Genomic DNA, 13,847 nt, shown 5'->3' with positions numbered 1-13,847 from the left:
AGAGGGGCAGGGTGAGAGTCTGAGAGAGTGAGGAGAGTGAGAGACCAAGACAGAGGAAATTCAGAGAGAGAAAGGGATAGAGAGAGAGAGGAAGCGAGATATCATTTCTGATTTTTTATTTCACTTGCTTGAGCAATGTAAACATTTCCCATGCCAATAAAGCCCTTTGAATTGAATTGAGAGGCAGAGAAAGAAAGCAAGTGAGAGAGAGAGAAAGAGAGAAAGAGCAAGGTAAAGAGAGAAAGCGAGCGAGAGAGAGAGAGAGAAACCGAGAGAGAGAAGGGGGGCTGATATAAAGTGGAGAGGGGTGGTGGAGACAACAGAGAAATGGACCAGAGGGAATGGGTGGAGAAAAGGGTGAGAATAGCAGGAGACAGAAAGAGAAAGAGAAAGAGGTGGAATAGAAGCAGAAGAGAAGTAAAAAGTTATAGTAGAAAGAAGATATTGAGGCAATGACTGATATAGGGAGAGGTGATCATAAGAGAGGGTAATGGAGAGACTAGGAAGAGAAGGGTAAGGCGAGACATGCCAGACAAACCCAGCTTCTACACGACACAACCAAATTCTCATGAATTATGATCTCTGCTGATGCACACACATACTGTAGCCCAACACATATCCTATCTGTAATTCTGCGATAAACCACTGGGTGGAGACAGTGAACTATCTCATGCCACAAGCGCAAGCCAAATAAGGAAATTACGTGAACTGCAAAGCGTTTGGCAGTGTGGTGTACAGGGATGCTTTCGGTAAGCAGAAAAAGCACGTTGGCACTTGATTTGTGACATGATCGAGGTGTTTGGGGATTTAGGACTGAGACGTACGTGAAGGTAAATTGCCCCATCCCAGTTTGTAAAGATTAGCTTTGATTTGGGTCAGATGTTGGGCGCATTCAACTTTACAGCCTTGTCAACTCACTGATTCAACATGCTACCTACCGGTAGCTAGCTAAAGCTACAACGTGCTACCTACTTTTCATCATTGATGGCTAAGTCAGTGATTATCAGTCCTCGACAACTGTCTGCTTCTAAAAATAGATCCTTAAAGTAAAGTGCCTTGCTGTCATAACCACTTTGCTTGCTAACCTCCCAGATAGCTAAACTAGAAAACCATTGGCATTGCACTTCAACAAACAAGCTAGCTACCAGCTAGCTAACGTAGCAGTTTCTGGCTACCTGACCCCCATGTTCATTGTCAACGTGCACATTGGTTACTAGTTAGATTTGCTTTCAAACCAGTAAGCTTTCTTCAATATTGGTGCATGTCACTAGTCATGTCTGCCTTGTATATTTTGTTACGGTTGGCTTGATCATAGACCCTGATCTGCGGAGGTTCGCCCTCCTAGCTAGACCAGCGAGCTACACTACTTGGCAAAAAGTATGTGGACACCCCTTCAAATGAATGGATTTATCAGTCACACCCGTTACTAAAGGGTGTATAAAATCGAGCACACCGCGATGGAATCTCCATAGACAAACATTGGCAGTAGAATGGCCCGACTTTCAACATGGCACCGTCATAGGATGCTATCTTTCCAACAAGTCAGTTCGTCAAATTTCTGCCCTGCTAGAGCTGCCTGGTCAACTGTAAGTGCTGTTATTGTGAAGTGGAAACGTCTAGGACAGGGCTGCCCAACCCTAATTTAATTAAGTTAGTTAAGGTCTTGTTGAGCAGCTAATTAGTAGAATCAGGTGTGTTAAATTAGGGTTGGACTGAACACCTACAAGACAGCAGATCTCCAGGAAGAGGGTTGGGCAGTCATGGTCGAGAAGCACAATAACTGTTTGTCAGAATCTGGGTTTCCATGGCCGAGCAGCCGCACACAAGCCTAAGATAACTATGCACAATGTCAAGTGTTGGCTGGAGGGGTGTAAAGCTCGCTGCCATTGGACTCTGAAGCAGTGGAAACGTGGTCTCTGGAGTGATGAATCACGCTTTGCCATCTGGCAGTCCGATAGATTAATCTGTGTTTGGCCAATGCCAGGAGAATGCTACCTGCCATAATGCATAGTGCCAACTGTAAAGTTTGGTGGAGGAGGAATAATGGTCTGCGGATGTTTTTCGTGGTTCGGGCTTGGCCCCTTTGTTCCAGTGAATGTAATTATTAATGCTACAGCATACTATGACATTCTAGACTATTCTGTGCTTCCAACTTTGTGGAAACAGTTTGGGGAAGGTCCTTTACAGTTTCAGCACGACAATGATTTGTGCACAAAGAACTGACCTCAACCCCATCGAACACCTTTGGGATGAATTGGAATGCTGACTGTGAGCCAGGCCTAATCGCCCAACATCAGTGCCCGACCGCACTAATGCTGTTGTGCCTGAATGGAAGTCCCTGCAGCAATGTTCCAACATCTAGTGGAAAGCCTTCCCAGAAGAATGGAGGCTGTTATAGCAGCAAACGGGGGACCAACACCATATTAATGCCCATGATTTTGTAATGAGATGTTTCATGAGCAGGTGTCCACATACTTTTGGCTATGTAGTGTACTTGGTTCATTCACTGCCATGCCCCACATTGACCCTGGTCACAAGATGAGCGCTGACAGCTGAACTGGGGCCAAGTAGGGCCACATTTGGCTACTCTGTGTGTGTGTGTGTGTGTGTGTGTGACAGGTGAGGATAAATGCAAACCTCTCACGTCATCACTAGGACTTGGGAGTAAGGTTAAACATGTCTCCTAGGGTTTCCCGGGGACACATGCTGGAGAGAATACAAGAAGTCAGCTAATCATACCATCATGAATAACATCAAGTCGACGTCTCGGAGAGGAGTGAAGAAGCCTGGGAGGGGAGTAGGCAGTGCTTCAACCAACGTAACACAAGGTGCAGGCCCTACTAAGGCAGAAAATCTGATGCTCAGATAGCTAGAAACTTACTAACTAGCTAAGTTAGCTAGAAGTCAACCTCGATGAGGCATGTTCCCTGCATTGCTCGCAATAAGGAGAAATAACTAAATAACCTTCTCCAAAGTCGTGGGTCAGACCTACTAGTTGCTTTGTTATTCTTTCACTCTGTGTGACTTTAGCTTTATAGTCAACGTTATAATGAACCAATAAGGCCCGAGGGGGTGTGGTATATGGCCTATATACCTCTGCTAAGGGTTGTTCTTATGCACGACGCAACATGGGAGTGCCTGGATACAGCCCTTAGCCGTGGTATATTGGCAATATACCAGAAACACCAGAGGTGCCTTATTGGTATTATAAACTGGTTACCAATGTAAAAATGTTTTTTTTATACCCGTGGTGTACGGTCTGATATACCACGGCCTTCAGCATTCAGGGCTCAAACCACCCAGTTTATAATGATGCATATGTGGGCAGTCCTACTTACCTCAGCCCCTTGGGTTCTTCAGATAGGATGGGTGACGGTGTGCAGAATGAGACCGTTTTCTACTCCAAGGCTGAAAACTACTGGAGAGAAGTGGAGCCCACCGTGGATGGCATGCTAGGAGGCTACGGCAAGATCTCTAACATTGACATTGACGGCTCCAAGAAGTTCCTGCAGAAATTCCTTGGCGTAAGAAACAGTTTCCAAACTTCTCTGTAGAAACACACTTAAAGCGCATCATTTTAGGCTATTTATTTGCATGCATACTTTGTTTGCACACATAATGAAACTTAATGGGGGGGGGAAACATGACTTAAAACGTTACAGAAAAATGATGGGCCAAGTATAGAGCATTGGCTTACCTCTTATGCAGTTATCTGGTGCTGACGTCAAGAAACCCACTCTAACCGCTCCCTCCTGGCACTAAAAGCAGGGTGAAGGGAAGACAGGCAATGGCTGCGCCCTGGACTGTGGCGCCGGAATAGGGCGCATCACCAAGCGACTGCTGCTGCCCCTCTTCAACACTGTGGACTTGGTGGATGTGACTCAGGAGTTCCTGGACCAGGCTAAGGTCTACCTGGGCGACGAGAGCAAACGGGTGGAGAACTACTTCTGCCTCGGCCTGCAGGACTTTATCCCACAGGACAGACGCTACGACGTCATCTGGATCCAGTGGGTCATTGGTGAGTCCTCACAATTCTAACATTTTTCAGAGTTAACTGACATACTGTCAGACAGCTCTATGTCAAACTTAGTCATTTTTTATTTTGATTAGCTTTGTAATACAGTAGTTTCTGTATTTATTTTATGCAGTCATATTGCAATTCAGCTTTCAGCTGCAAATGTGTACAACATTATGCAACAAAACCAAACTGTTAAGCTAGAGCTAGCCGCCCTTCCCTCCTTCCCCTCACCTCAGGCCACCTGACTGACGACCACCTGGTGGAGTTCCTGCGCCGTTGCCGCGGCGGCCTCCGCCCTGAGGGTCTAATTGTCATCAAGGACAACGTGGCCTACGAGGGCGTGATCCCCGACGACGTCGACAGCAGCGTGTGTCGGGAACTGGCTCTGGTGAAGAGCCTGGTGACACGGGCAGGCCTCACTATCGTCTGTGAAGAGCAACAGATGAACTTTCCTGACGAGATCTACCAGGTCCACCAGCTGGCCCTCCGATAGGGACAGAGATGGAGACAGATGGGAGTAGCGGTGTGGAGGATGGGTGCCAATGTCAAAATGCTGCTGCACATGCTCAAGACATGGGACCTTCATGACAAGCCTCCTGTCTACTGAAAGTTGGACAGTCCAGCTTAGTGTGTAGGCGCGTTTGTCTAATGGCGCATTTATGACCCACTCTGTGTGAATACATCAGGTAGAGGTTTTATGAATTGTCAGTGTAATTTACTAAAGGATAATTGTGAATTATGGATGTACTGTATGGGGGCAGATCATGTAAGGCTCAGAAATGCAAACACCACTGAGTCAATTATTTTAGTTGTGATACTGTGGAGGACATGAGTTACAGCACTTGAGTTCCTATAGGACAGAGATGAGCAATTCTTTTCAGGGTCATGTTCCATATGGCACACACTGTTTTGCAATGGAAACTACACAAAAACGTACTTGGACAAGTTCACGTACCTTATTGTAAATGACCCAGGTTCTCACTTTTGCCTAACGCACAATTCATTCATGTCACTGAATGCTCAGAGTATCTGGTCACATCTGTTTTCCCAAGTCGGAATTAGATATTGATTTGATAGAGCAACAAATCAGGAACAGTTTCCCATCACTGCCATACATCCTTGTTTGTCATTTATTCACAGTACCAAGAATACATAGATTGGACTGTTTGTAAGATGTGGCAAATGCTGATGAAATGTAAGTACTGTATATGTTTCCCATGAGCGTTTGAATGTCAAATTAAACAACTTTTCAGGAAATCTGTCATTGTTTTGTGGTTTAGGTTACTGGTTGTGATGAATCTTTGGTCTAGTAGTTTCTACAAAGGTATGTTTTGATACCTTTATTTACATCAAGATAGACAATGGTCAGATCAATGTATATATTGTATCCCAATTGTTCCACTAAAGGAACCCTATATCTGGGACAACTTAAATGTTAGGACCTTCAGTGTCTCAACTCAAACATTTTTTCTGTATCTGATATTTATCAGCCGCAATATTACAGATAGTATGTACACATTGTTTTTCATTAAGTGCATGGCAGTCAAAGTAATGAATGTCAGACTTAGTCAAATGCACTTTGGAAACATTTAATAGCACTATGCAGTGCTGCTTGTAGTAGTACAGTAGTATAATATTTGACACCTATTTTCTAAGCTGATACCTAAACCTTGGTACAGAAGTGGTATGGCGTTGATTTTGAATTCCTCTGCAATGAAGTCACCACTGATTGTCAAATGAAAGCACTTGGAGCAGTATACTGCCCAAACAATATGTCAAACTGATAAAGCTTGCTGGTTTGAATAGCACCACTCTGTAGCCATGTGATCAGGACCAGGTCTCGCTCTGGAATCGGCCTGCCCTCTCCATGGCGACCAGCATCTCGTCCGCCTCGGCAGAGGACATGCCCCCTTGGCTCTGAAAGCCCTCCTTCAGGGCGTCACACACTGCCGTCGGCATCTGTTTGGCGTTGCTGGATACGAATGATAGAAGACATGCATCAGTAAAGACCAATCTGGGGTTGTGTTTATTAGGGCACACCATGCGCATTTTGATTGGGAAAACATTCTGCTCTGTATTTCATTCCATGTTGTGTCTACTGAACACGACCAGGGTGAGATGCCCACACATTTACCAAGCACCATTTTATCAATGTAGCACACATTTCAGCACGTTAAAGTATACTCACCCTGCGATGTAAAAGTAGCCGTTCTTATTGGCGATCAGGTCCCATAGCAGCTCAGCTTGCTCCTGCACACGCTGTTGCACATAAATCTTGTCTTCCTGCAAAATCACACAGAAACTTACCCATCCATTAGAGTGAAGTGTGTGTGTGTGTGTGTGTGTGTGTGTGTGGAGCCTGGTCTACCTACCTGATCCCTGGAGAAAGCTGTGAAGAGTGTCAGCTGCCCTGCTTTCTCCATCTCCTCCCAGTCTGAGCTGCAGTAGAAATCCTTAGACTGGGACCGGCAGCCAAAAAACAGCACATTGGCTGATATACAAGAGGAGAAACAGGATTAAATTTGCTAACCGGTATACAAACAGAAGGGAACAAGTATAGAAACAAGGTTGTTACTAGGTAGAACACAAATTGACTGACTCATACAGGAAATTATTGACGAGAGTGGGGAGAAAGCTATGACTAAAAATAATTGACAAGACCATTGATGACATGACACCATTCACTCCTATGTGAAGAGTCAACAGCGCATTTGAAGCCCAGGAAATCGTTTTTTAGCTTGCTAAGACTGCATCTCATGGAGACAACATGCGTAGTTTGAGCTGCTCCAGGAAGTGACGTTGCAGGCTCAAGGTGCTGCCCCCTCGCATTGAGGATAAAAAATAAACTATATGGAGCTAACCACAGACAAAATCCTAGAGGAAAACCTTGTTCAGTCTGCTTTCCACCAGACACTGGGAGATTAATCCACATTTCAGTGGGACAATAACCTATAACACAAGGGCAAATCTACACGAGTTGCTTACAAAGAAGACCGTGAATGTTCCTGAGTTACCATTTTGACTTAAATCTATGGCAAGACCTGAAAATGGTTGTCAAGCAATGATCAACAACCAATTTGGCAGAGCTTGAAGAAATTTGAAAATAATAAATGGGTAAATGTTACACAATCCAGGTGTGGAAAGCTCTTAGAGACTTTCCCAGAAACACTCACAGATGTAATTGCTGCCAAAGGTGCTTCTACAAAGTATTGACTCTGGTGTGAATACTTATGTAAATGAGATATCTGTATTTCATTTAATACATTTGCAAAGAATCCTAAAATATATATTTTTACTTTGTCATTATGGGGTGTATTGTGTGTAGATGGGCAAGGGAAAAAAAATATATTTAATACATTTTGAATTCAGGCTATAACAACAAAATGTGGAATAAGTCAAGGGGTATGAATACTTTCCGAAGGCACTGTAAATTATCCTTAACTTCTCTGTGCGATTTTTAAATTAAAAAAATAGGTTGAAGGACATACACTACCATTCAAAAGTTTGGGGTCATTTTGAAATGACCTTGTTTTTGATCCATTAAAATAACATCAAATTTATCAGAAATACATTGTAGACATTGTTAATGTTGTAAATGACTATTGTAGCTGGAAACGGCAGATGTTTAATGGAATATCTACATAGGCGTACAGAGGCCCATTATCAGCAACCATCACTCCTGTGTTCCAATGGCACGTTGTGTTAGCTAATCCAAGTTTATCATTTTAAAAAGGCTAATTGATCATTAGAAAACCCTTTTGAAAGTATTTTAGCACAGCTCAAATTAGCCTTTTAAAATGATAAACTTGGATTAGCTAACACAAAGTGCCATTGGAACACAGGAGTGATGGTTGCTGATAATGGGCCTCTGTACGGCTATGTAGATATTCCATAAAAAAATAGGCCGTTTCCAGCTACAATTGTCATTTATAACATGAACAATGTCTACACTGTATTTCTGATCAACTTGATGTTATTTTAATGGACTAAGTGTTTTTCTTTAAAAAACAAGGACATTTCTAAGTGACCCCAAACTTTTGAACGGTAGTGTACATCTAGTGTATTAGAAGTAATTATTGATACCATGATTGTCTTCGAAATTTTAAAAAAAATTTTATCTATACGAAGATTGGCCACGAATATTGCCATTTTTCCATTCACTGTAATGGGGGATCCTGTATTCTGCTAACAATGCCTGCAGTACCGCGGTCTGCCTTGAACTTCCGTGGATTCAAATGTGTATTTTATTTAACTAGGCAAGTCAATTAAGAATACATTCTTATTTACAATGACGGCCTACAAAAGGCAAAATGCCTCCTGCGGGGACGGGGGCTGGGATTAAAAATAAAAATATAGGACAAAACATCACAAGAGAGACACCACAACACTACATAAAGAGAGACCTAGGACAACAACATTACATTTACATTTAAGTCATTTAGCAGACGCTCTTATCCAGAGCGACTTACAACATAGCATGGTAGCAACACAACATGGCGGCAGCAGCAGCAGCACAAAACATGGTACAAACATTATTGGGCGCAAACAGCACAAAGGCAAGAAGGTAGAGACAATACATCATGCGAAGCAGCCACAACTGTCAGAAAGAGTGTCCATGATTGAATGAAGAGAAACTGTCCAGGTTTGGAGCTCGTTCCAGTCGCTGAGAGAGGGGGCAGTTCTTCTCCCCTGCTAGAAAGGATTGGTTCGGAATTGGGGCCATATTTAATTCAGTAAATGTACAGTGTTGTTGTGTTAGAGGAGTAGTGATAATTTCATCAACAATAACAAAAACATTTCGCCAACCACCTATTTTTCCTGACAAACTAATGACCATATCGAGACGCCCTGAAAAAAACATTAAATAACTTAATTTAAATCGACAAATGTAACGACAGGAGAATTCCGAGACTAATGGACAGTTAATGTGACGTGAACCTTTTAATCGATGTTGTCCAATCAAAAGGTATTCTGCCAGAATACCGGTATAATGCAATCCTCTAAATAAATAAATGTTTTTATGAGATTAAAGTCCTACCGTATAAAACAATTCATCACAACAGCTGTGATGGAAGTTTCGGTACAATTGTATAAATGGCGACAGATAATTTGTTCGTTAACAAGGTGTTTTTTTTTGTGTTGGTAAAATGTATTATGCGAGAAATGGCGGTGTAAATGCCTTTAAGCAAAAATATTGAAATAATAACCATTATATCGAAGTAAACTTGGACTCACGATGAAATGTGTGGTCCTCTCACTACGACTCATCGGGAAAACATGCACGTTATTAGGCTACACATTAAATAAATTACCTTTACAGGGTGGTAAAAATATACAGTGATGTTGATGCTCCTTTAAAATAAATATATATTTTTACATTTAAGTCATTTAGCAGACGCTCTTATCGAGAGCGATTTAAAGGGGCAATTAGGGTGAAGTGCCTTGCACAAGGGCACAGACACATTTTTCCTCCTAGTCAGCTCGGAGATTTAATCCAGTTTCCTTTCAGTTAGTGGCCAAACGTTCTTAACCGCTAGGCTATCTTCCGCGGGTCTTATTCTGGTGACAAGATGATCGATGCTTGACTGCCGTTTGACAAATAAACATATTCTCGCTATTGTCTATAATAATCTCATCATGTTGACTAGCCAACCCGAACTGTGTCTGCAAGCTGTTGGCTAGAGCGCAGATGCCAAAACCAGAGTAGACACATTTGCTATTTAACTCAACCGTTTTTGTTTTTTTTGTGACAAAACTATCCGTAGAGTTGAAAATGCGAATGAAATACATTGAACTTTAGATTTTTTTTCGTTACATGAAAAAGTACATTTCGTGTGCACTACGTCTGTTTGGTGGAAACACGACTGGTGGGAAAATAAGCATATTTTCGTTATGCAGATTTTTTCATATTCACATGAAACCTAGCTATTGGCTTATTGAGCTGATCTGCCCGATCTCCCATGAGGTCACTTCAGTCACTCATCAATATGTTGACCTGATGCGCAGGCAGCCAGGACACCTCATTGTTACAAACCTCAACTAGAAACAGTCTTTACTCTCTCTTACTTTCATGTAGCCTATTACCATGTGCACTGTTATTCATCAGTATTTCCGTTCTCGCGGTCGTGTACAGTAATACTTCTGGCATTGTTAGAAAGCTCAGATTCTCCCCCTTTTTGTCACTGTTATGTACCCCATCACAAGGCTATGATGGGGAGCAAATCAGAGCTGTAGGCCTAAATTGTTTAACCTGTAGCCAAGGCTTTGTAACCTATATGGTAAATCATGGCTTGCATTGGTTACAATCTGCCACAATAGCTATGTGCCAGCTATATGAAGGGATAGTAGGCCTAGTTGGACAAGGCTATCTTAATGTGCACATCATGGAAGTTACCAGTAAAAATGTGACTAAAAGTAGACTGAAATCGTCCAGAGTGTTAGTCGACTGATAAAACTACGGATGAAATGACTAAAATGAAATTTAAAATAACACTGTTCAGGAGTGGTGAGCGGAGGGTAAAACCAATCCCAGGGTAACTCACCAGTCTTGCCCTGGGCTATCCTCTCCTGCAGAGCAGACCTGAAAGGAGCCACTCCCGTTCCAGGCCCAACCATGATCACAGGGGAGTAGGGATCCTTAGGGAACTTCATACTCCCCTTCTTTACCCACAAAGGCACATAAACGTCCCCTGCAAAGTGGAGTCAACAAATTGACTGATATGACAGCTGATATAGCTACTGTGTTAATACCATTTCTTCTAATTGAATTTTAAATCAATTCAAATTCAATTTATAAGACTTTATTTACCCAAAATATGCTTGGCAAAACACTGAACGTTCAGTAGCTACCTGCATACTGCATTAGAGTGCCATTATGCTAAAACCATGTAGTAGACAGTGCTAACAGACCTTGTGTGGGGTCCAGTGAGGCTAGCCAGGAGGAACACAGGCCCTTGCGTGGCAGGTGCATCTTGGTTTTGTAGTGCACCACAGCTAGCAGTATCTGGATCCTGTTGGGATGTGCCTGTGTGGAGAGAAAACGGAATGGTCCAAGGGCCAGTGTAGGTGCAGGTTTTTGCTCCAGCAAAACCAGTAACAGTTAATTCAACTAACAAAGTCTTGGTTGAAGACAATTAGTTGAATCCGGTGCATTAGTGCTTTGGCTGGAATAAAAGCCTGCACCCACAGCAGCCCTTGGGGAACATCATTGCCCAACCCTGACATGGGGCTTTTCAGTGCTGTAACCTCACCAGCAGGGAGGAGGCAATGGAGAAGGAGCGAGGCTGAATCTCAGGGAACAGGTCCAGTAGGTAGTCTACACTCAGTTCTGCTGTCGTGTGGGGGAAGTCGTTCAACACCTGAGGACCATGCACGCACACACACACACACACACACGACCCCACAAACACACACAGGGAGTGGGAATCTGGACGCAGCCCTGTCGTATGACCTTTGACCTGGCTCACCAAATCTATTGAACATAATATTGATTATTGTTGTAAGTGGGATCAACTAAACTTCCATCCTGTGCCCCCAGGTGGCAGCATAATCACATCATTACAGGTCCCTCTAACCTCCAAGGCGGTGCGTCTCGGCCTGTTGCAGTAGGCATGCAGCTCGTCCTGGCCCTGGGCAGAGCTAAACTCAGACAGCTTCTCCCGCTCCAGCTCATTGGTGGCAAAGGTGGCGAGGAGCTCGAAGAAGGAGCGACGAGGCACTGCCGCTATGTCCAGGAAGCTCTCCACCAGATGCCGAACCGTGCAAGGCTGGGCCAGGCGGGCTGGGACCGAACCTGGGGAGACAGGGGAGAGGGGGGTAAAAGAGGGACACGGGTTATGTGGTTAAAGTATGGTGTATAGAAGTGGGAGCTTAGGTAGATGGATGTGACCGTATCTCACGTACACCGATACAGGCAGTCAAATGTGACAAGCACAAACCTGTGTCGCAGTTTGTGGGGCTGAGGGTGAACTGGCGATCAGGGTCCAGTCTCAGGAGTTGACAGAACTGTTCCACGTCCTCAGGGGTGTTACAAGGTCTCATCATCACCACGTCCCCAGCAGTGAACCTGCCAATGACACACACTTCAGTCAACCAGTTAAACATCATCTAAAGTCGAATCCTTTTTAAGCACATTTTAACAACCTCAGAGCAAGATGGTTCACCATCACAAAATACATTTGACAGTTACATTTCAAGAAATCGGTCAATAAACATGGTAGCAATTTCTTAAGGCACAGTACATTAGAGCACTCACTCAATATCTGAGCCTGTGATGTCAAACTCAATGTGTCGAACATCCTGAAAGTGGGAGGCGTGCGTAACCCTTTTACTGGATACCACCCTGCCTGGAAAGGTGTGTGTCTGAGAGGGTGAGATCGGCAGCTCTGGCACTCTTAGCCTATCCGCCCTATTCTCAGTGATGTCATCCAGAAATCTGAAAACGTACCTCGGAGGGAGTCTGTAAAACAAACAACGGTAAGGGTACAGTTACAGTACATCATGGGAGTTGGGCATATTCAGACATAATATTAGACACATTGATTTGTCAACAGTCAAGTAAGGGAGACTTACGGTTCATCCTCCCTGATAAGACTCTGGCCTGCAGGTGTTGGATATAGAGCTTGCGCCCTCTCCCAGAATGACGTGAGCCAGGGGTCAATCACCCCATCTGCACTGTTGAACACAAAGGTTGAACAGTCCAAACAGTCAACAAAAGGTAAGAGAATTAAGTAATATAATGTACTGACTTTACAGGTTACAATATTGAGCTAACATGGCATTATGAAGACTACAGAGTATATAAAACCAATACTTAACGGGCCAAAGACAGATCCCTGAGGAACCCCATGCAACGGTCTCTCACCCCAGGTCGTGCTGGTCATCTGCCAGTCCCACAGGCAGCAGCACACTGGCCCCCAGCTGCATAAGGCGCTTGTGAAGCTTCTTCGCCACAAAGTTGAACCTACAAGTGAAAATCTAATTGTATTATTCACAGCTAGGGTATGTTATTTTCCAGATAGTGCCCCGTACAGGGTACAGTTTCCTTTTAAATTGAGTCAATGCGGGAAGTGACTTCACATAGAAGTCCACATAGAAAAACAATGGGGAAGTTTTGATTCATTAATCAAATTTCACTTGATCTTCCCGTCATTGACATGCGTGACGTGATCCATGTTTGGGTTGGTCACTCACTACCATCGTAAATAGATTTCAATGGTGTGCATGTATAGACAAAGGGATTTTGAATTATTTATGTGGTTGCGTTTTTGATGAAAGCCCTCACTTGGGATAGGAGGAATCACCCAAGCCCAGCACGGCACAGTCTAGGCGACACAGAGATCCAGCGGGCAGAGACTTCCTAAACACGAACCGCCAGAAATTCTGCAAAGGAAGTGAAGAAAAAATGATAGGTAAAAACGCACGCATGACTAAGTCCAAGTCACTTTGGATGAAAGCGTCTGCTAAATGCCATATATTATTAAGTGCAAATTGGGAGAGACGCATAGAGACACAGCAGCTTTTACCACAGACACACACAGTTTGCACACTATTATCTGATACCTTCATGTTGTCTGGAGGATCTCCTTGGCCAGTGGTGGAACACACAAATATAACCAGGGACTCAGAGATGAGGTTAGCCTGTTGAAGAAACACAACCCTCAGATGCATGCCAAATACAACACCCTCTTTAATTGAGCTGAGATCTAACCTTGTCAACTTAACAAATCCTATTTGAAGCACATAGCTCAGCCTCAGAAATATCATAGCTATACACTGAGAATACCAAACATTAGGAACACTTTCCTTATATTGAGTTGCCTCCCTCAGA

The 13,847-nt window shown here is 43.5% G+C and overlaps 2 protein-coding genes across 8 annotated transcripts in view; one reads left to right on the top strand and one right to left on the bottom strand.

Moving 5' to 3' along the window:
- Positions 1-665: 665 nt before the first annotated feature.
- Positions 666-5,275, top strand: ntmt1 (N-terminal Xaa-Pro-Lys N-methyltransferase 1). Of its 4 annotated transcripts, none has more exons than XM_014142498.3 (5): positions 666-749; positions 2,688-2,828; positions 3,361-3,524; positions 3,766-4,018; positions 4,255-5,275. In XM_014142498.3, the coding sequence occupies exons 2-5, from the start codon at positions 2,744-2,746 to the stop codon at positions 4,509-4,511; spliced, it is 759 nt and encodes a 252-aa protein (XP_013997973.1). In that variant the 5' UTR covers positions 666-749; positions 2,688-2,743; the 3' UTR covers positions 4,512-5,275. The 4 variants fall into 4 exon arrangements, with proteins under 4 accessions (XP_013997973.1, XP_013997965.1, XP_013997981.1 ...); XM_014142490.3 differs by having other exon boundaries at positions 686-830; XM_014142483.3 differs by having other exon boundaries at positions 704-820.
- Positions 5,276-5,591: 316 nt separating this feature from the next.
- The window catches only part of ndor1 (NADPH dependent diflavin oxidoreductase 1), a 10,410-nt gene continuing 2,154 nt past the window's right edge, over positions 5,592-13,847 (bottom strand). For 3 of the 4 annotated variants that reach the window (XM_014142274.3, XM_014142292.3, XM_014142283.3), the window contains exons 3-15: positions 13,580-13,657; positions 13,302-13,399; positions 12,882-12,980; positions 12,590-12,691; positions 12,273-12,476; positions 11,956-12,083; positions 11,593-11,810; positions 11,269-11,376; positions 10,928-11,042; positions 10,561-10,707; positions 6,391-6,509; positions 6,207-6,301; positions 5,594-5,990 (exon numbers count right to left, since the gene is read on the bottom strand). In XM_014142274.3, the coding sequence (XP_013997749.1) occupies positions 5,846-5,990; positions 6,207-6,301; positions 6,391-6,509; positions 10,561-10,707; positions 10,928-11,042; positions 11,269-11,376; positions 11,593-11,810; positions 11,956-12,083; positions 12,273-12,476; positions 12,590-12,691; positions 12,882-12,980; positions 13,302-13,399; positions 13,580-13,657 (1,656 nt within the window). In that variant the 3' untranslated portion in view covers positions 5,594-5,845. Of the gene's footprint in view, positions 5,991-6,206; positions 6,302-6,390; positions 6,510-10,560; positions 10,708-10,927; positions 11,043-11,268; positions 11,377-11,592; positions 11,811-11,955; positions 12,084-12,272; positions 12,477-12,589; positions 12,692-12,881; positions 12,981-13,301; positions 13,400-13,579; positions 13,658-13,847 lie in introns of all 4 variants that reach the window. The other variant, NM_001140119.1, reaches the window with a different exon arrangement.

This window comes from Salmo salar, chromosome 01 (assembly GCF_965601325.2).
Source record: "Salmo salar chromosome 01, fSalSal1, whole genome shotgun sequence".
Taxonomy (NCBI): Eukaryota; Metazoa; Chordata; class Actinopteri; order Salmoniformes; family Salmonidae; genus Salmo; species Salmo salar.
Note: the sequence above shows the minus strand (reverse complement) of the source record. Positions and strands in the feature narration are given on the sequence as shown.